This window comes from Mycteria americana, chromosome 17 (genome assembly GCF_035582795.1).
Source record: "Mycteria americana isolate JAX WOST 10 ecotype Jacksonville Zoo and Gardens chromosome 17, USCA_MyAme_1.0, whole genome shotgun sequence".
NCBI lineage: Eukaryota > Metazoa > Chordata > Aves > Ciconiiformes > Ciconiidae > Mycteria > Mycteria americana.
Genome location: NC_134381.1, coordinates 5,084,653 through 5,103,789, shown reverse-complemented (window position 1 = coordinate 5,103,789; position 19,137 = coordinate 5,084,653). Strand labels below are relative to the sequence as shown.

At 53.7% G+C, this 19,137-nt stretch overlaps 1 protein-coding gene across 1 annotated transcript in view; it reads left to right on the top strand.

Moving 5' to 3' along the window:
- ASTN2 (astrotactin 2) overlaps positions 1-19,137 on the top strand; it is a 366,252-nt gene that overhangs the window by 191,244 nt on the left and 155,871 nt on the right. The window contains exon 11 of the mRNA XM_075519966.1: positions 7,736-7,886. Within this exon, the coding sequence (XP_075376081.1) occupies positions 7,736-7,886 (151 nt within the window). The remainder of the gene's footprint in view (positions 1-7,735; positions 7,887-19,137) is intronic.

Genomic DNA, 19,137 nt, shown 5'->3' with positions numbered 1-19,137 from the left:
GCCGGGGCGGTCGGGGTGAGACGCGATGCTCGGCAGCGCTGTTTCTCCTCCCAGCTGGCGTCCTCAGGTGCTTAGCGTGGCTTTTCTGTCCCACCGATGGCACTTGCTGTGCTCCAAGCCCCTGTACCATCCCATCCCATCCCATCCCATCCCATCCCATCCCATCCCATCCCATCCCATCCCATCCCGCATTTTGCTGTTGAGGTGCCTGACACTCAGGAGCATCCTGACCATAGCGTCGCCGCACGGGAAATGCAACCCGTTGAATTTGGGATTAATTACGAGCTGTGGCGAGGCGGGCACTGACACGTCTCATTTCCAGCGCTCTTACTGACCCTGGGTTCTCGTCCCTATCGAGGCTCGTGCGCCTTTTCTTAAACCTCCTGGTGCCGAGGTTGCCTGGGAGACTGAGCCGGCATTGCCTGCGTTTGCCTTTGGCTCGCGTAGGGTTGAAGCGGCAACCACAATGCTTCTCTGAAACAGGGGAAACAATGCTCAGGATTAAAACTACCTTATTTTAACTGTGGCAGCCCGGTCCTTCGTATGGCAGAGCCGTGCCACCTCTGAGGGCGGGGGGTCCACCCGGCGTGATCAGAAAGATCCCTGTCCTCGCCAGCCCCAGCATCCCCGGGACGCGTGCTGCGTGTGATGGGCTTTCTGAGCTCACTTTTATTCTGGTGTGTTTGTTTTTGCTTTGCTTTGCTGTAATTAAATTTCTGGCCCTTCTGGTTGCCAAGGTGAGCTTCAAAACGCTCTGGCAGAGCGATGGTTTTATTGAATCTCTAGCAAATTATTGAAGCATGGTAGGGAATTTTTCACACTTTCAACCTCAAGGTTTTTGGGAGAGTGTTTTTGCAAGTGTTTATTATAGTATTACCACAAGAAGTGAGACTACCCGGAAAATTTATAGTAAGCAGCTCATCAGCTGTGGTGTGTCAGCGTAGCTCCATTGAAGTGCCTTCTCCAACATCACTCAAGTAAGGATGATTTCTCCCAGTTTAGGACCTGGATGATGGTTTTTCTTGAAACCTCCCAGCACTATTAAAGTCGCTGAAAAGTGTCTGTGGGTGTGCTGGGCAGAAACTTAATTTTTCTGTATAAAATAATAAATCTGCTCCACGCACACACGTCTTCAGGCACCACACTAAGAAACCTGGTTGAAGACGTGGGCTTAAGCGTGCCAAAGTTTCAGACTGTGAAGTCCCTTGGTTAGAAGCTGCCACCACCTCGTCGGGTCCTCCAATGCCGGGGTTGGAGATTAACTTTTCCAGAGCATTCCAGCTTGGTCAATGCGTGGATGGACTTGCTCAGGAGATAGCTCATGGCTCAGTGCTGCAGGAGATGGTTGCTGCATTCACTAGAGACGTGGTAAATGGTGTAGTGGGTGCAAGGAGAGGGCTGTAGAGAGAATGGTCTCTTGTTGCAGGCAGAATAAAAAAGAAAAGGGTTGAAATCCTGGAAAAAACATATTGTGTTGTCTTTAAATCAGAGACCGCTTTTCTGAGGTGACCATACATTCATCATAATTTGGATGTTTAACTGCGTGGCCCTCTGTACAGAACAGCTGAGCCTGTGGTGCAGTCAAACCCGGCTGGAGTTGTACTGCGAGCGCGGGAAGTGCTAAAAGTACTAAAAATAATTTTGAAAGCATCTCCTGTTGGACATCCAACAGTGGCGAGCACCTTTAATCCTGTTGTTGCCTTGGCGCCCTGTCTTAAGTGTGAAGAAAATAATACTTAGTGTACAGAAGCTGTGAGAATAAACTGATGTTCGTGAGATGCTGGGTGTCCTGGGCGGTGAGTCCCCGGGAGGGGAAAGCCCCGGGGGAAGGGATGGCTTTGCCGGGCGAGAGGGAATGCCACGCGCTGAGAGCAGGGCTGGGGCCGTGGGCGGTGGTGCCTCGGGGTCCCGAGGGGTCTGCCTGCAGCCGGGGTCCCAGCCCCACGTGCTGGTCGAATCCTGATAATTCACTTCTGAATGCTGGGCTTTGCAGATGTAATTTGGTGTTTTATCGTTCCTGTGTAACGCTTATATAAAAAATGTGCTTATCAGCTTTGCAGCGCACCCTCAGCTGGGGTACGTCTGTCGATCAGGCAGGCAGACCCTTCGTGCCCATTTCTGTGATGAATTTTGCTGGGCGTTGTGTGAACACCCTGAGCTCTTCCCAGCCTTCACATGCCCAAGCGCTGCAGTGCAGGAAGCCGGGGATGAAGGGCTGGGTTAACTTTGCTTCTGCTATGGTCTATAATTCCCACTCCAGTCTGATATTGCAAGCTTGCAGCTGAAAGCACCTACCCTTCCCGGCTCACCATCTTCCACCCAGCATTTGCAATTCGTGGCTGGTGAAGAAGTTTCCAGCCCACGTGGCTGCAGACAAACAGAGGCAGAACCATTTGCACAGCAAAAAGGCTCATGCAGGTCCCACCTCCACCAATCCCATTAATATCTTTGAGCTGTTTACTCTGAAACTCAAGGAAGAGTTTGGCAACCTCGCTAATGATTTCAGCGCTATCCGGATTAGCAGAGGAAGGCGAGGGTTTAGTGGAGGAAAAAGAGATGTGAGGGAGAAGAGAAAAGGAGCGGAAGAAGACAGGAGTGGAATAGGTAAGAGCACAAGTGATGCTCGGACAGAGCATTTGCTGGGGAGGAAATAACCTACCCGCCACGTGGACGGGGACTTCAGCTGTTGCAGGCCTGGGGCTGTGTTTGGGGACTCCTCGGAGGCATTTTTCTCCAGGGCGGGCATCCAGCTTTTCCTGGAAACTGCCCTGGAGGGATGGGTGCTCGGCTTGAGTTTTCAGGGCTGGATGGGTCCATAATGGGGACTAGAAGGGGAAAGCAGCCATGGGTCCCACATGAGCATCTACGGGGCAGAGGCTGAGGGTCCCTCCGGGTAGAGCCAGCTCTGGGTGAGATGACCTGATGTGGCAGGGGAAAAAAGGTGAAGGGCAGAGGACATCCAGGTTTAACCCCTGGCTGGGCATAACGGGAAACGGAAGCAAAATCTGCACAGGGAGACACCTCTCTGGGGGCTCTTAGCCGCGAGGAGACCAGCCTTTTCTCGAGCCTCGCAGTACAGCAGAAGTTTTGTGGCCAGAGCTGGTCAAAATTGCTCAGGCAAGCAGCTGTGGGGCTGAAAAATGCAGAATCTGGGTGTAAATTGCTCTGTCCTGGTTTGCAAGTGCATCGGCTCTTAAGTTCCCTGTTGAGTGGGGTCTTGCCAATGGAAGTAGGAAGGCGCATGAGGTGCTGGACATGAGGCACCCTGGCTGGGCTGCGCTGGGTGGTTTTGGGTCCCTGCTCTGTACCCGTCCCTCCTTCAGGGTGAAGCTGCGGGTTACACAGCATCATGCCTTTTGCTGCTAGTGGGCCCTGTCTGTAGAAACTCATGAGCCCCAAATCTCCCCTCTGATCCCTCTCCAAACACAGCTCAGGGAGCAGATGGTAGAGCAGCACTGGCTTAGTCCCCAGCTCGCATCCTTTTCTTTGTTTTTCTCAGCGATGGTTAACTTTGTAAGACACCGAAGTCTTTAACCATTAGTAGGCAATAAAAAGGGGCAGCTGAGTTGGATAACACCCACTAATCCCCTTCCAGGATGAGCTGGAGAGAAGAGCCACTGCAAAGCTCAGGAGCTTATTCTGAGATGAGTGCTTTGGAGGCTTTGAGAATTGCATGGTGTTGGTATTTCATGAATAAATAACCTCCAGCGATATTTGTCACTGAATCTGCTTCATTAATGAGGGCCTGGAACAAAGGGGGAGGATGGAGAAAAGTATTTTCAAGGGAATCGAGACGAGTGCGGGTGATGGGAGGTGGCACGGGGCTGGATGAGGATGGGTGCCGTGGTCTGCACCGCAGGACCTGTGCCCAGCCTGGTGGAGAGCCCTGCTGTTGTTCATCACAGGGACCGTTTGTGGCAATAGAAGTTGGTAGAAAAGGGGCTTTTACTGAGGCTGTGTATCACCAGTGGGTGCTGGCAGAGGGGAGTGCATTTCATTTCTAAGTGTATCATCTGGGCGTCTGTGTGTGTCTTTGGGAAGCCTGGAGAGTTAGAGAAAGAGCGTGTGCCTGTGTTCGTAGATACGTGCGTGCTTGTGGAGAGAATCTGGCACCAGAAATTAGATCTGGCTCCCAAATGCCCTTTTTGACGGGACCTAGAATCTGCTTCAGGGCGGTGGGGAATTGCCCGTCCTCCCTTGCGGCTTTGGCGCCTGGGTCCGGCCAGGGCCACCGGCAGCTTACCCCGGCTCTCCGGTGTGCTCTGGGCACGGCGTGACCTGCAGAGCCTATCTTCTCCATCCTGCCTCGTCAGAATGGATCCGAGGGTCACCCGGTGAAATTCAGTACGGATAGATGGAGAACAAGAGGAAAGAGCTGTTCTTTTGCAGGCAGCTCCTTACTGCAGGGAAAGTGATTCATCCGTGAGGGCTGGTCTAATCTGGCGTGCCCGGGCGGTGGGGAGGGACGGCTGCCCCGGCGGGCACCGTGCAGTGGTGGCCAGATGCTGCCGTTGCTCCTCGAGCGTCCCCTGCCTCGTCGGCACTGCCCGCTCGCCAGGGCTGGCTCTGGGATTTGGGGGCTGAGGGCCGCGGTCCCATACAGCGGGCAGGGAGGGCCGGGCAGGGGTCACCACCAGAGCCGCGTGGGTGGAAAATCATCTGCTCCATGCCATGTGTTGCCTGTCCCATTGTCGCTGTGGGAGGCAGGTAATTATTGCTCTTCACCCCCTAAAATTAAAAGGAGCCGCTGAGGCTGGCAGTGCCAAGGGCTCGGCAGCGCCTGCCTGCACCGAGCTCGGCTCTGCCAGCCCCTCCGGAGGCAGATGAAAGCAAAGTTTGCTCCCAGCTCACTCCGAGCATCGCGTCAGCCCTCTCATCTGCTGACATCCCCCTCGTCAGGGTGCCACGTTGAAGTGATGCTCCTCTAATCTAGCGACGGCCGACGCAGAAGCAATCCGGCTGAGCAGCCTCCCTCCGTCTGCAGGCAGCACCGTCACCCCGCTCCTCTCGCAGGTGACATTTGAACACTTCCCTCCAGCTCCTCTTCCCCGCCTTCCGGCGAGGTTAATATTTTAATACGTTTAATGCCTCATTCTGGCTGGGCAGCCCCTGCCCGTGTTTTGTCAGGGGTCATCCATTACACCAGGTATGATTTTGGAGAGCAAGGTTCCCGTTCCTGTCCTCCGCCCTCCCGAGGGCAGAAGGTCATTTTGTGTTTCCAGGTTTTAATTAAAAGCGTGATGAGCTGCCCCTGCCAGCCCCAGCCTGGGAGCGTGCTGCTGTGTGGGATGAGCCGGCTTCTGCCGACAGCACTCCGGCTCTCCAGATCCCAGCCGAGGATCTGGCCCCGGGGTCTCCTTTACAGCACCCAGCGCAGCTGTAGCTCCTCACCCTCTCCCTTCGGGGACGTGGGAGCTGCAGGAGGGTCTGGTTGTTTGGTGACCAAATGGAAAAACCAGGAGGGAGGATGGGGACACGGTTCTTCTTGCAGTCCACCGATGATGAGAAACCCCTTGCGAGGACCAGATGGGGCTGAGCTTTCTGGGTGGGTGGTGGAGGAGTTGTCGTGGCTTGTTGGGTTTTTATTTAAATAATTCTCTCTACGTTAATAAACAGCATTTTTGGTTAGTAAATAATATGCCCTTTCTCTCCCCCCATCTTTCCAGCAGAAATACGTGCCCTGCTCTAATATATTCTGCCTTTCTCACTCCCTCACTTTGGAGGAGCTGCAAATTCTGGTGGGAACAGAGTGCTAATAGAAAAGGGCCTCTAAAGATATTTGAAACATGACCAAGAAAGGACAGAGGAAGATTCAGCTCCAAATATGCTGGAAAATCTAGGAGATGGGCCAAGAGAGGGGGAATATCGGAAGCATGATTGCCAAGAGGGAAAAGTTAATTGGGAAGCATTAATTGGGGTGAAAGCGGGCAGCGCAGACATGAATTTGCTACACGGGGCAGCGATGGGCACGGTGGGGTAACTCCTCCACCCCGACCCATGGTAGTGGAGAAGCTGCCCTCCACCTCTGTCCGAGCGAGGATGTGCCGATTTACCAGTTCTTGCTGGTTTTATGGTGTTTTCCTTGTTGAAAGTCCCAGCTTCTGGAATCCTGTGATTGCCTGGAAATCTGGAATCTGCAAAATCAATACTGCGTAGGGCTTTATTTCTTTGGGTTTGGTGTCTGAGTAGTTTCTGGCCCTCAAGTTTGCAGGGAGAAGCTCGATTACGTCCTAAGGGCTCAGAAAGCAGAAGGCATATTTAGGGGAGGAAAAAAAAAAACCCCAGCCAGTGATTGATTTATTTTTAAAATCTCATCATTTTTATGCCAATCTCATTATTTTTTTTTTTTTAATGCCTGACTCATGATTTTTTCGAGCGTTTGGTGTTGGCAGGGCTGTGTGCGCGAGTGTGACGGCGTGTGTGCACGCAGGGGCCCTCCGCTGAGAGACGATGCAGTGCCAGTTCAAGACAGCAGCGCTGTGGTGTTCAAGGGCCGCTGAATATTCCTGCACCGCTGTTTCATTGCCAAGCACACCGTTTTCAAATTACTCCCCCCTCCCAAAAAAAAAAAAAAAGGGGAGACTAGCACTGGGCATTGAGTCATGGTGTGGCTTTTTAGGTGCTGATGGGAGAGCAGGGGAGATGCTAAAGGGGAATAAACCAGCCTGTGACTCCCGGCATTGCCTCGGGGGGTATTTTAAGGTCAGAGGGGTCAGTGTTTATTTGCAGCCTGCTGTGTATAAAGATCTAATAAATAGCCTGTGGAGCTCAAGTCCGTCTCTATCACTGCCTTGTTCTGTGACCTTGGGTAAATTGCTTTGTCTCTATCCTGTCAGGAAGAGGGTGACGGGATCTGTTACCCCAGCTGGGTTGCAGGTATTGGTTAATATTTAAAATGTGCCTTGAAGATGAAAAATACCTTGGAGATGCTGAAAGCTCTCGACAAGCATCTGTGTTCCCTTTGCGGGCACCCAGCAGAAAGCAAAGTGCCTGAATACTTTGTCACAGACAAAATCTGCTGCGTGTGCAGCTGGGAGAGGCAGGGCTGGGAGCTTCCCAAGGCTTTACATGGCCATTGAATTCGTAGGCATTTATGCTTCTCGCTTGCTTAAGAGAGGGGTGTCACAGCGCAGCCGTGCCGGGGCTCTGCAGAGCTGTCACGGGCTGGAGCAGCGCAGCAGAGAGCTGTGCCTGCACCCATCACTGCGTCCCCTGCTCCCGGTCCCCCAGCCCCTGGAGCCAAGCGCAGGCATGAGCCTCTGCATCCACATCCCAGCAAGCGTGAAGCCCAGTCTCATACGGCTTCCCAGCTTCAGCAGTGTCCCCAGGTGATAGACGAGGTGTGGGTGCTTGGGGAGGCTTGGCTCAGCTGTGAAACGTTCAGGAGGAGTTTCACCGTTGTGGATTCGCTGTTGTCTAGTGTGGGGTTGGATTCACACACAACTCCAGGCTACTAATAAAGTATCTCTTAGTTGCTAGTTTGCATGAAAATGGTAGATAGTATCTTTGAAACTCCATAACTGGTTGATTTTCATCAAGGATGTCAGAGTTATGCAGCGAATTTATGATATAGAGCGTAATCACAAAGCCTTAATTTTCTTGGGAAGCTTCCTTTGACTGTTTTGCTAATCAAAATGCCATGATTTTGCCAGAGCAGCTCTCTTTGCGGATTGCCCTGCCCATGCCATGTGCTGCCAGCTCCCTGCCAGCCCTAACGGTGCCTTTTCTCTCCAAGGGAAGAAGCGATGCTGTCCACCTACTTTGAAACCATCAATGACTTGCTCTCCTCCTTCGGGCCGGTCCGAGACTGCTCCCGCAACAACGGTGGCTGTACACGCAACTTCAAGTGCGTTTCAGATCGGAAGGTGGACTCGACGGGCTGCGTGGTAGGTACCGCGGCTGCTGGCCCCTGGGCCGGTGTCTGCTTTGGGGACAAGCCAGAGGGGTACATTGCCTGCTCCCTCTCCGGGGATGTGGTTGAGGGGATGTGCGTGCTGGTGGTGGACTCCTCCTACCCCTGGGGCCTTCACGGCAAATCATATATGCCTTAAGGACCTCAGGGAAGGAGCCCAGGGGCTCAGATGAGCAAAAGAAAAATGCTTGAGGCTGATGGTCATTTTCCTGCTTGTCAAGAAAGCTCGGGCTGAAAGCAGTCTCACTTTTTCTCCTGCCTTGTGCTTCCCAGCGTGGGAGAAAGATGAAGCATCTCCCCATCCTCTCCCCCTCTGGGCCCCTCTGACACCCTCAGAGTTTTGAATTGTTTCTGAATGTGCTCATGTCTGGCCAGACAACCTACTGAGTCCCAGCTTTTGCAGTCTCCCCTCCAGAAGACCTCTTCGACACAAGGCCATTAGTTTTGGGCAGAGGCTCTGAATCACTCCCAGCTATCAATGCACAGAGGGTTTTTGCTGTTCTTCTGCGTGGGCTGCAGCAGAGCTCAGCACCTCTCCCGGCTCTAACCCACCTCGCCTCGACAGCAAAGTCGCCACTTCCCTGCACGCGGAGCTCGTGCGAGTCTGGTACGACACGCAGAGACACGGGGGCAGAGCCTTGGGAAACTGGGGGAAACCTGGAGCGTCCCTTCTCATCTGTCTGTTGTGGGAGCCGTCTGCCTGCCCGGCAGCGGGCGGTGACCCCCGAGGGGTTCCAGGGCTCGTCACCCGCGGCCTGCCCTGCAAACACCCACCCGCTGCTCCGAAGCCCCCTGCAACCCCTCTGCCCCCTCCCCTCCCCTCCCCTCCCGCCGTGGGCAGAGCCCCCATCGCCCCGTCTCTCCCGTCCTGGCAGAGGAGTTAAGTGTCTCTGTTTATTGAAGATGTTTATAGGTGGCAGCCGGGAAAGGTCAGGCTGGAGCGGTGCCGTGCTGGGGGCAGCGGTTTCATCATCCCCTTCTCCGATTGCTTGTTACGGCCATTTAGCACGACAGCCTGACGTGTCACCCGCAGCGCCCGGTGCCGTCTTCCCCTGCCGCTCCTCTCCCTTTCCTCCTTTCTTTTCCCATTGTTGTTTTCTTTTGTTCCCTTTTCCAGGGAGCAGCTGCCTTTCTCATCTTTTGGGGGGTTTTCCCCGTTTTTTTGGGGTGTAATTTTGCTCTGAACGCCAGCATGCCTCCCGGACACTGTCAGAAGCAATCAGGGCTCTGATCGCCCCATGCTGCTGGGAAGAGATGCCTCTTTTTAAAAGTCAGGATATATTAAGATAGAAGATATATTAAGAAGAAATTGTCAATAAATTACAGGCCTAGGGCTCGCCACGCCAGCGTGCGGAGAGGCAGAAATTGAAAACTGTGTCGCTCAGGGAAAATACCCCCCCACACACTTCTCTAAATGCCTTAATGAGGCTTTATGTAAAGAGAACAAACCGCATACAGCAGGCAGCGGGGGGAGAAAGCTGGAGCGCATCCCCTCCCCAAGAGCCATGGGGGAGAGGTGACACACGGGGACTGCGGGAAACCCCGTCCCCCCGCATCACGCCGGGATCCCGGGGCCGTGCATCCCATGGGGACAGGAGACGGCCGCAGAGATGCCTGTCTCTCCTCCCTCTGCTCTTCGCCCCTTTTTCTCCTGCTGCAGGAGCGTGAGGCTGCTCTGCCCCTCTCCGCAGCCCCCAGTCATGGGGTGAAGCCCCCCCAGCTCCCCAGTCCCGGCTGTAGCCTGAGGACAGCAGAGCTGAGCTTCCCAGGGGGAGTGTGGAGACGGCTGCTGCATCCCACCTCCGGTCCGCGTCTCTCCCTGCTTCCCATCGGACTGACACCGGGGCACAGTGCCCCGTCCCTCCCGGCTCTCCCAACCCCGTGCAAAGTTTTACTCATCACCTGCTTGTAGATCCCCAGCAATGGCAGGGGTGCAAGCAGAGGGCTGGGGGGCACTCCCCCGCGTTTCTGACCATGGTCTGTGGCTGTCGATCTGGGGAAAAGCCTAAGAGGTGGGCAGGCAGCGCTGCCCCTGGCCCTGGGCCATGCTTGTGGTGCTGAGTGGGGTCACAAGTGATGGGAGCTGAGTTTTGGAGCTCGCCGTGGCCCCAGAGTGCAACCTTGGGGCACCTTCTGCAGCAGCCCCTGCGCTGGGCGTTACGTCCCCTCCTCATCCCGGTCCTGCTCCCGGAATCTGCCGGGTGTGAGCTGGGCTTCCAGCGCGAGCAGGGACGGGGTCATTTGCTGCGAATTTGCAGGGATGTCAGTTAGTTTTAAAGCTGAACTGCCGTGAACTCAATTTGCCAATTTGGTAAGTGCTATGGGCAATATCGGGATGTAATTTAATTAAGCTACCCCCTTTTTATAGAGTTCAGGGAGCATTCACGTACTAATTTTAGCACTCGGTTTGCTTCAGCTTTACTCTGGACACTGTTTCGCAAATCATGACATGTTGTTAATCTTTACCAGTCAACAGTTTATTAATTTGCCGAGGACCACAGAAGTATATAATCAGTGGTTCATCAATCAAGGCTAAATCCAACAAATGTTCCAGGCAGGTACTGAGCATAAAATATACATGCAGCCTTGTAAGCAATTAATACGCAGCAGAGCTGGAGCCTCGCAGCTCAACCAGGGAACAGCACAAATCTCAAAGATTTCTTATTCCTTTTATATATAATCATCATCTGTTACCAGTTCCTTCATGCCCTTCATACAGCTTCCAGTAATTCTGCGAGCACTGGGGATGCATTTATCTTTGGGCTTTTTAGCGGCGTGGGCTCTGCCATTACCTAATTGTTTGGCCTTAAAAGGACTTGGTTGAAATGTGGAGGGCACTTGCTTGCAGCTCGTGGTGGAGTCTCTCCGAGGGTGGTCTCCTTGGGCTTACGAAGGAGAAAAGAGGATGACCCTTTGCTTAGTGAAAACCCTGCGTGTGAGGCGTCCCTTGGAAGACGCCAAAGGCTCTGCAGTGGGGTCCCCACCCGGAGGGGTGACAGCTCCCCAGCTTCCATCCCACACTTCCCATAGGGCCCTTTTCCCCCCTCCTTTCATGGCTTTTCTGTTACTTTTACCTGTACCCAGTAGATGGCATTAGCGCATAAAGGTTTGCTGGAGTTCTTTTCTTATCGGAGGCTTTTTTTTGTTCAGGTAGTTTTAAGAAGTATGAGCCGTAACCTTGCCAAGACCTTGGCATTGCTAACTGGAGCCTTGCCTTTGAGCTCTGTCTTGCAACATAACAAAAGAACCCCCAAGTTCTAGAAACTCTGTTTCTGTGCTGCTTTTCCTTGTTGCACCCTAGAATTGCTGTCTGGTCTGGGGAAGCCACAGGCATTTTCCAAGAAAACAAAATCCCAGCAAGCTCTAAATCTGGTGGCTCTGCGCCTTGAGTCTAGTGTACGTTTCGTACCATCTTGCAGGGATCACAGCAAACCAGGAGGAACTGTGCTGGAGGAATAAGTCAGATTATTGCCAGTACAGGAATATATATCACTGATCCCTTCTACCAGCACGGTGGTAGCTGCTCAGCCAGGAGGGAGGATGCTGAAGAAGGGAAAGTGGTTGACCCTCATGTGTTGGTGATTTATAATTTGAGATGAAAACCTGTGAATTGGCCCTGAGGGACTGAAGGAAACACCTGTAACGTGGCTTAAATTGAGGTTTCCCCAGCTATCTCAGCTTGGCTTTGCTCACTGATGCCAGTCCTCTCGTCTGCCTGGGGAGAAGTGGCGGGGGTCACTCGTAGCTGCTGCCTCACGACTGCGCCTGTTTGTGAGTCCCGGCGAGGCAGGATTCCAGCCCCAGGGGAATAAGAGGAGTGAGGGTTTTTTCCCCAAGGAAGGTGAGCTTTGATCTTAGCACGTGAGCTGGGCGAGGAGGTGGATGGTGCCCCTCCGGTGTGAGCTGGGCATCCTCGGCGTCGCTGCGTGGGGAGGCAGCGGCAGGTACAGGCGTGCAGCGAAGGTATGTGTCTGAGCCCCGTGGTGCCTCTCGGGACGGGGTCTCATCACTGTGAGGACCTCCTGGAGGTGCAGGAGGGTACGAGCTGCCCAGCTGGCGGTGAGGAAGGCAGGTCAGGGTCCCATGCTGAAGTAGCAGCAGAATTAGGCCCCTTGTTTCTCTGCTGCATTTCCCTTTTCTGCAGTGGCACAGGTGCAGGTGGTGTGGTTTGATGGTTCTGCAACATCTGTGATGCCTGCAGATGTTGGTGAGTTAGTCTTTTAAGTCAGAAGAGAGTGACTTGTGCCATGAAGGCCAAAGATGTTGCGCAGGTGGATGTGGAAGGGCTCAGAGCGTGGCTGTGGAGCCGTCCCATCTTGGGAGAGGTGTCGGCAAGAGGTAGGAGAGCCCACCGAGCCCAGGCAGCGGGTGCTGCTGTTCTGCACGGATATGAAATCCTGCTGATCATCACCATCTCCCTGCTCACTGACTGGGGTTCCTCTAGCACAGAGTTATTTCTAATTTGAGCGAGAAAAAAAAGTATATTTTGGCTCTAAGCACGATGTGAGCTGTTCCTCTTCCCAGGCAGGGGGTCAGCCCATCAAGCAGGAGGGAGTTTGGCTCAGCAGTATGCGGAAGGGAGAGTATCTACTGCGGAGTCTTTTAATGAAGTTGTGGCCCATGGTGACATTGGTGCGGTGTCGGTCGCAGCCTTTTTAGACAGAGAAGGAAGAGAAATTTGGCATGGCCCACACAGGCATATAAGCCTTAGCGCAGCCTGTCTGGAGCTAATCCTTCTCTTTTGCTCTCTTCCACATCAAAACGATGGGCTGTTCCTTAGCTGCTGCAAAGCGGGGCAGAGAAACAGCTTAATTAAAGAGTGTAACCATTTCAGGGAGAAATGGGATTAGAAATGAAGGAACAGGGCAGTGGCTACCGTGCCGATCTCCTCCTTCCAGCACAAGTCACCCAAGGGTGGCTTGGGGACCAACGTGAGTGTGGAGGTGCTTCAAAACAAAGTGGATGATGCTGAGAACTGATATTCTTGGGGGGAAATGGGGTGTTTGGGAGTTTCAACCCCAACCAAAATGCTGTGCAGAAATCGCCCACGTATGTGAAAACTCCAAAATATTTTGGTTCAAAACATCTCCGTTCTATGAAGGAGGGGGGAAATGTTTAATTCCAACATTATCATCTGGAGTTTTGTTATATATTGCATTATCCCAGTGTACAGCCTGAAATAAAAACAAAATTAGGTGGTGGAAACCAAAACATTTCAACCTTGTCAAAATTAAATGCTCTCCTAATTTCCCAATGAATTTTGAGGTGTAATTGATGGAATCCCACAAAGCACTTAAGCTTCATCAAATCTGCATTTTTCTGACAGACAGTTGTTCATTGAAAAATAAAAACTCATCTGTCCCTGCCTTAGTAGGCACCTAGCTAATTATGTTAGAGATGCACACGCAAGGGAGAGAGATGAGGAGGAAACAATTCTCTTATAATCCCTTTAAAGCTTAGCTGGCTCCTTGAAGCAGAAGATGACTCCTTATGGTTGGGAGCAGAAGTCCCCTGAGCTCAATAGCAAGCCCCCTCCCAAGGAGCCTGGGGTTTCAGATTTATCTCGTTAAGCCCGGTAACTACCTGTGATGAAAATGGGATTTGAGGAAGAGAGAGAAGCAAAGGATGGCAAAAGCCGCTGGGGCTGGTAGCCGGCTGTGGCAGGGAGCAGAGGGGCAGGTGGGGAGCCCACTGCCCGCCTGCCTTTGCTTTCGGTGTTGCAGAAGGGGTTTGCACCACGTCGGCAAGTGGTGGCCGAATTTAAAAGCAAGTAGAATAGCTCAGGAAGCACCGAGGTGAGCTGGAGGTCTCTGCCTGCACGGGAAGAAGTAGTTTGGGTGATAAAAGCCCCATTTTCTCCAGCGTTGGCTTTTTCAGGGGTGTTCCTCGGCGAGCTTGGCTTGCACCAGCCCTTGCCCCTCTGCTCCCCAGCAGACTGGGATGCTTCGTGTGTTGTGGTCACAGCTGGGCTGGGTCTCTGGGTTTGGTTTGGGCCATAGGATTTGGCACGTAGTGTTGTGTCTGGGCTGTACCCTGGATGTCAGGTGGGGCAGGAGTTGAATTTCTGGTCTCCCAAAGGTTTTTGGAGGTGCCAGCCTCCACTGTGGCGAGGAAGGGGGAATGCCCCGATGGGCAGGAGATGCCAGTGTACCCCAAAATGGGCTGTTGGTGATTCCTGGAAGGAAAGCAGCTGGAGGGTTTTCCACTAGCTTGATTTCCTTGCTCCAGGAGCTCTGAGCACTTATTTCTATGTACATAGCATCCCGCCAGCTGCTTGAAACAAGTCCATCCCACTTTGAGTTGAGATGGAAAAAATACACGCAGTGACTTGCCCGAGAGGGTCCACTCGAGAGCCGTGCAGCGGCCGGAGGCGAGGCGGTGCTGCCTCGTTGCACGGAGCTTCGGTTCCTCCATGGAGCCCCCAGCCCACTGTCACGGGGGGACTGAGCCGAGGGGCGTGAGCTATCACTGCGTGTGCTCGGGAGCCTGGAAGACAGATGGGTTTGATTTTCTGAGGCTAAAATAATGACTGATGATCTTGAAAGGGAAAAAGAAGCAGGGGGAAAGGAGGGAGGGGAAAAAGAGTGGGAAGATAATGACTGTTATTTCAGAAAACAGTTGTAATGTTTCCCTCTGGGAAGGATGCTCCCTCGCAGCAGGGTGCCGGGGAGGGTTCTGCTGCGGCCGGGGTGCTGGTGGTGAGGACATCGCTGCCCCGAGGAGGCGAGGCAGGGGTGGCCCTGGAGAGAGACTGCCTGGAGCCGACGGGCGCTTTAGCAACCAGCTTTTTGGCCCGTTTTACCAAAATATTAGGACGGGAGGGATAAATCTCACCCGTAGAGACTGGGCTGTGTACAGCCGGACTCTGGTTCTGCTGCTGCTGAGGAGTGTTGCTTGCCCAGGACCTTCTGGGCTGAGAAAGCGAAGGCAGAATAAGCCGAATTTGTCAAAAAAAAAAAAAAAAAACCAAAAAAAAACGACACAGAGGAGTTTACTGCATTTGTATAATTTCTGAGCTCCAACAAGCGAATAAAATACATGCCAGTGCATAGTTTGGAGCTCAGTAAAATGTTGGCACTTGCTTGTACCTCAGCAGTGCCTCAGATTGATATTTTTGTCTCACGTTGAAGAGGTTCCTTGGCGAGGAGCGAGAATGCCTCTACGCGAAGGGGGGTCATCAGGGCCTTTGGTCGTTGCACTCGGTGCATCTGCAGCACGGAGCCGCCGGCGCGTTTTGCAGCCTGAGGCCGGCGGTGCTGGGGCTGCGGCTGGAGGAGCTGCGCTGGGCAGGATCACGGGGCCGGGGTCCTGGGTCTCGCCTCCGGACGCGTCCGGCCGTGGGGGTGTGGGACCCGGAGCGGCACCGGGAGCAGGGGTTTGGTGGCAGCTTCCCTGTGCCCTTCAAAGAGCCGGGGAGGAGCCAGGCTCGGCCGGGCCCAGACCGTCACCTCTGACGGCCCGGCGTGGGAGAATTCTGGGCTTTTATCTCTGACAAAAAGGCTGCTATTGTTGAGAAAACAGAGCGGAATAATAAAAAAGGCAGTTTACTCTCTACAGAAACGCTTTATTAAATATTTTCTTTTTTGAACTTAATAATGGAAGAGAGGAGCTGAGCTGAGCAATGTTGGCAGGCAGCTCAGATGGAGAGCTGGTGTCCTCTCGTCTGGGGGATCCGTGTCAGTAAGGAGACTTGAATGTTATTTCCAGTGACCCCCTCAGCCCTCTGACTGCTAATGAGCTTTGTAAACGAGAAAGGGGAAAAAACAAAGGGGCCTTTGCTCACTAATGCAAACAGAGACTTGTCCAGACAGTTCTTTTCCTAAGACACAATCTCGTACGGGTTTCAGCGGATGCTTGCTCGCTTTCCCTCGAAGACGATCCTCCTCCCATCGCGTTTGCTCTGGCCATGCCGAGGTCGGTGGCGGTGGGCGGAGGAGCTGTGCCGAGTCCCGGTGGCAGGAGGCCACGCGGTGTCACACGCTGCGCTGGGCATGCCGATGCGTTCCAAGCCGTGGCCCCGCGCATCGGCAAGGCTGGCTCTGGTGGCCTCCCGGGGGTGGCAGCGGGCACGTGGCAGCAGGTTCTGCCGCTCTGTGTCACCTTAGAGATGTCATTTGAAAGGGAAAAAAGCCCGTTTCTCCAAACCCAGGTAAAAATAGCACTTTCTTATTCAGCATATCCATTCCCAGTGCGTACTTGGAGTCCGTTTGCCATCACAAAAATAGGCTGCTGGGTGCTCTGCCCGGCGCGGCTGGGAGGGGACGAGCCGGTGCCCGGCTGTGCTATCAGCCAAGCCCCGCCGAGCTGCCGGCGGTTCCTCCTTCGCAAACCTATCGGCAGCAGCGGGGTCGGGGCGTTGTAGCTGTGGGTCACGTTTAGCCTGCAGGATCTGTGTTATCAGTGCTAATGCAGAAGAAGATAAGAAAGTAAGTTTTCTTTTCCAATCCCAAGAGCAATTTTCAGGGCTGGCTGTCATCACAGGGAAACCAATTCACTCCTGCGTAGACAGAGTGGATTTGCAAGGGAGTGGAATTACATTTGTATGGTAACGGCTTCTCCCTGGCTTTTTGGAGCAGACCACGAGCTGGAGTCTCCACCTACCTCCCTTTTCCTCTCCATAGCGTGCATTAAGTAGCAAACCCTCTTCCCAAGCTGCGAGATATTTTTGCTTGTCAGATCCATGGATGAAGGATGCTCTGGGCGTTTGAAGCGAGTTCCCGAGCAGGGTGGGTCTAACATGGCAAACCAAAACCAGCTCTTTCTTTTGAATAGCTGACTAACTAGGATCCCTTTGCCTCCCTGGCTAAACGGATCCATCCCGAATCTGGACGAGGGTTGCACAGCGGTGGTTGGCCGGGGGCTGCTGGGGCACCGCGTCTCGCCAGCTTTCCTCCCCTCGGGGAGGGACGTGTCACCCGTGATCGCCCAGACAGAGTTATTGGCTGAGTTGCTTATTGATTTTCTAATCATTTTCCGACACAGGCCCCCATCCTGTGTCACTGCCAAGGCAGATCGCAAATTGAACTGCAGCTGAATTGATGGGGGATTGATTAAAACTCACCGTAATTATTGGTTCTCTGCTGCCCGAGCCAGACAAATCAATGTCAGCAATAACAGATCTGGTCCTTTATAAAAGCCCAGCAAATGCAGAGCAAGTGCCGGTTTTGTGAGTCCACCCGGGAGCCCAGACCGACCCTTCAGCACAGCCTGAGGAGTCGGGATTAGCATGAGCCGGCTTTTTTCTGGGTCACTTCTGACTACTGTGGGCAAGAACATATTGCACCCAAATGGGCTTTAGTTTTAGCCCTGCTCTGATCTATTCGTGGGACATCCCGATTGCAAATCCTCTGCTCCAGGGGTAGGGAGGTCTGGAGTAAAGTTTTATTGTGCCAAGTAGGTGCTCCATCCACCTATTCATCCCTGCAAAAGCCTCTGCGTAGGCGGCTGGCGATGCCTCTCCTGCTGCCTGCCTGTTCGTTTTGCTGGCTGGCGCTAATTACAGAGCTTGCCGGTTCCCCTGGCTCACTGTCCCTGGCACCTTCGTCATCCCTGGCATCTTTGTCATCCCCAGCCCCACCAAACAGGGACACCTCCCGTGTTAGTGCGGGAGCTACCAAAGCTTTCTGTCCCTGGAAAGCTTCTTGCTGCAATGCTACAGCTGGCTGGAGAACCGGCTCCGCGTGAGCCGGGGCTGGGTGCGGAGGGGAGGGCATGCTTTCTTTTGCAAATTTTGTGCTGAACTGTTTGCCTGCCGTAATTAATGCGTATTAGGATGCATAATTACAAACAGAAAGGAAACACGCTTCGTGGTGATTAAAAGCTGAACTGGAGGAATATCCCAAGGGTGACCTCAGCAGAGTGGGGCTAAGGGAGGGAGGGCTTCAGTGACCTGCTAACCCAGTCCTGGGGAAAGAGCCATCGTCTTCCTCTGCGGGCTGGGGAAGATGCTGAGCTCAGCACACGGATCAGTGCCAGGGCGAGAGTCCCAAGTGACAGCTCAAGAAAAGCCGTGACTGATCCCCTGGCTGTGATCCTGTAGCTTCTGCTGACTTAAGGTTCCATCTGGTTGCCTTCAGCACCCTGAAAGGTCCCTTGGGAGCTCCAGAGGGGATCTGGGCAGAGTCCCAGACCTCCCCATCCCCGTCGGCGTGGGGAGAGCAGCAGAGGCGGGTGCAGTGCGTGGAGTGGAAGATGCTGTTTGCAGTCAGCCCTCCGTGTCCTCCGGGGAGATGCGCTTCTGCCAATTTGCAGAGCTCTTATTCTTACAGTGGGGCCAGCAGATGCAGAGGAGACCGCAGGAGATAAGTGTTGTACCTGCGGATTCACAAACACACTTATCCTGATCCTGTTTCCCAGGCAGCTCAGCGGTGAAAAGCACAGATTGTTCTAAGTGTCCTCTCCTCCTTCATATTTATTCTGTGCATGCATCTAGAAGTCTTCCGGCTCCCATGTCTTCTGCTGCTTCGTGCCTGGGCAGGGTTACTGTTTCCCAGGGCCCTGCCTGTGCCCTGCCGGCTCTGCAGAGATGGGCAGTGTCCTGTTCCAGAGCCCTTTGCTGCCAACATAGAATCATAGGATGGTTTGGGTTGGAAGGGACCTTCACAGGTCATCCAGTCCAACCCCCCTGCAGTGAGCAGGGACATCTTCCACTAGATCAGGTTGCTCAGAGCCCCGTCCAACCTGACCTTGAATGTTTCCAGGGATGGGGCATCTACCACCTCTCTGGGCAACCTGTACCAGTGTCTCGCCCCCCTCATTGTAAAAAATTTCTTCCTTATATCTAGTCTGAATCGACCCTCTTTTAGTTTAAAACCCTCACCGCTTGTCCTAACATCCTTTGGCTAGAAAAGCCGTGTGCCTCTCAACCTTCCCTTGCTTCCCCTTCCCACCTTACCCAGTGCCTGCAAGGAAGGTGCTGGGGTTTGCAAGGTCCACCCGAGCTTCAGAGCTGAGGGCACGGGAGCCGGCGGGGTGTCTGAGGGACGTCGGGCACGGGGATGCCTGAGACATCGCGGCTGCTGCAGGCGGGGCAGAAGCAGCTTTGCTGCTGCTGCTGTAGGGAAATGGCACAGGGTTTCTAGGAGGTGGAGAGAAACTTCTCGTCGCTCGGGTGAGGCGAGCCAGGACTCCCTAACGCGTCTTTCTGATGTCCCCTGCGGGCAGTTTGCTTCTTGAGTAGCCAAGAGTGAGCAAGGCTCGGCAGCCCATCTCCCATCGGGACCCCA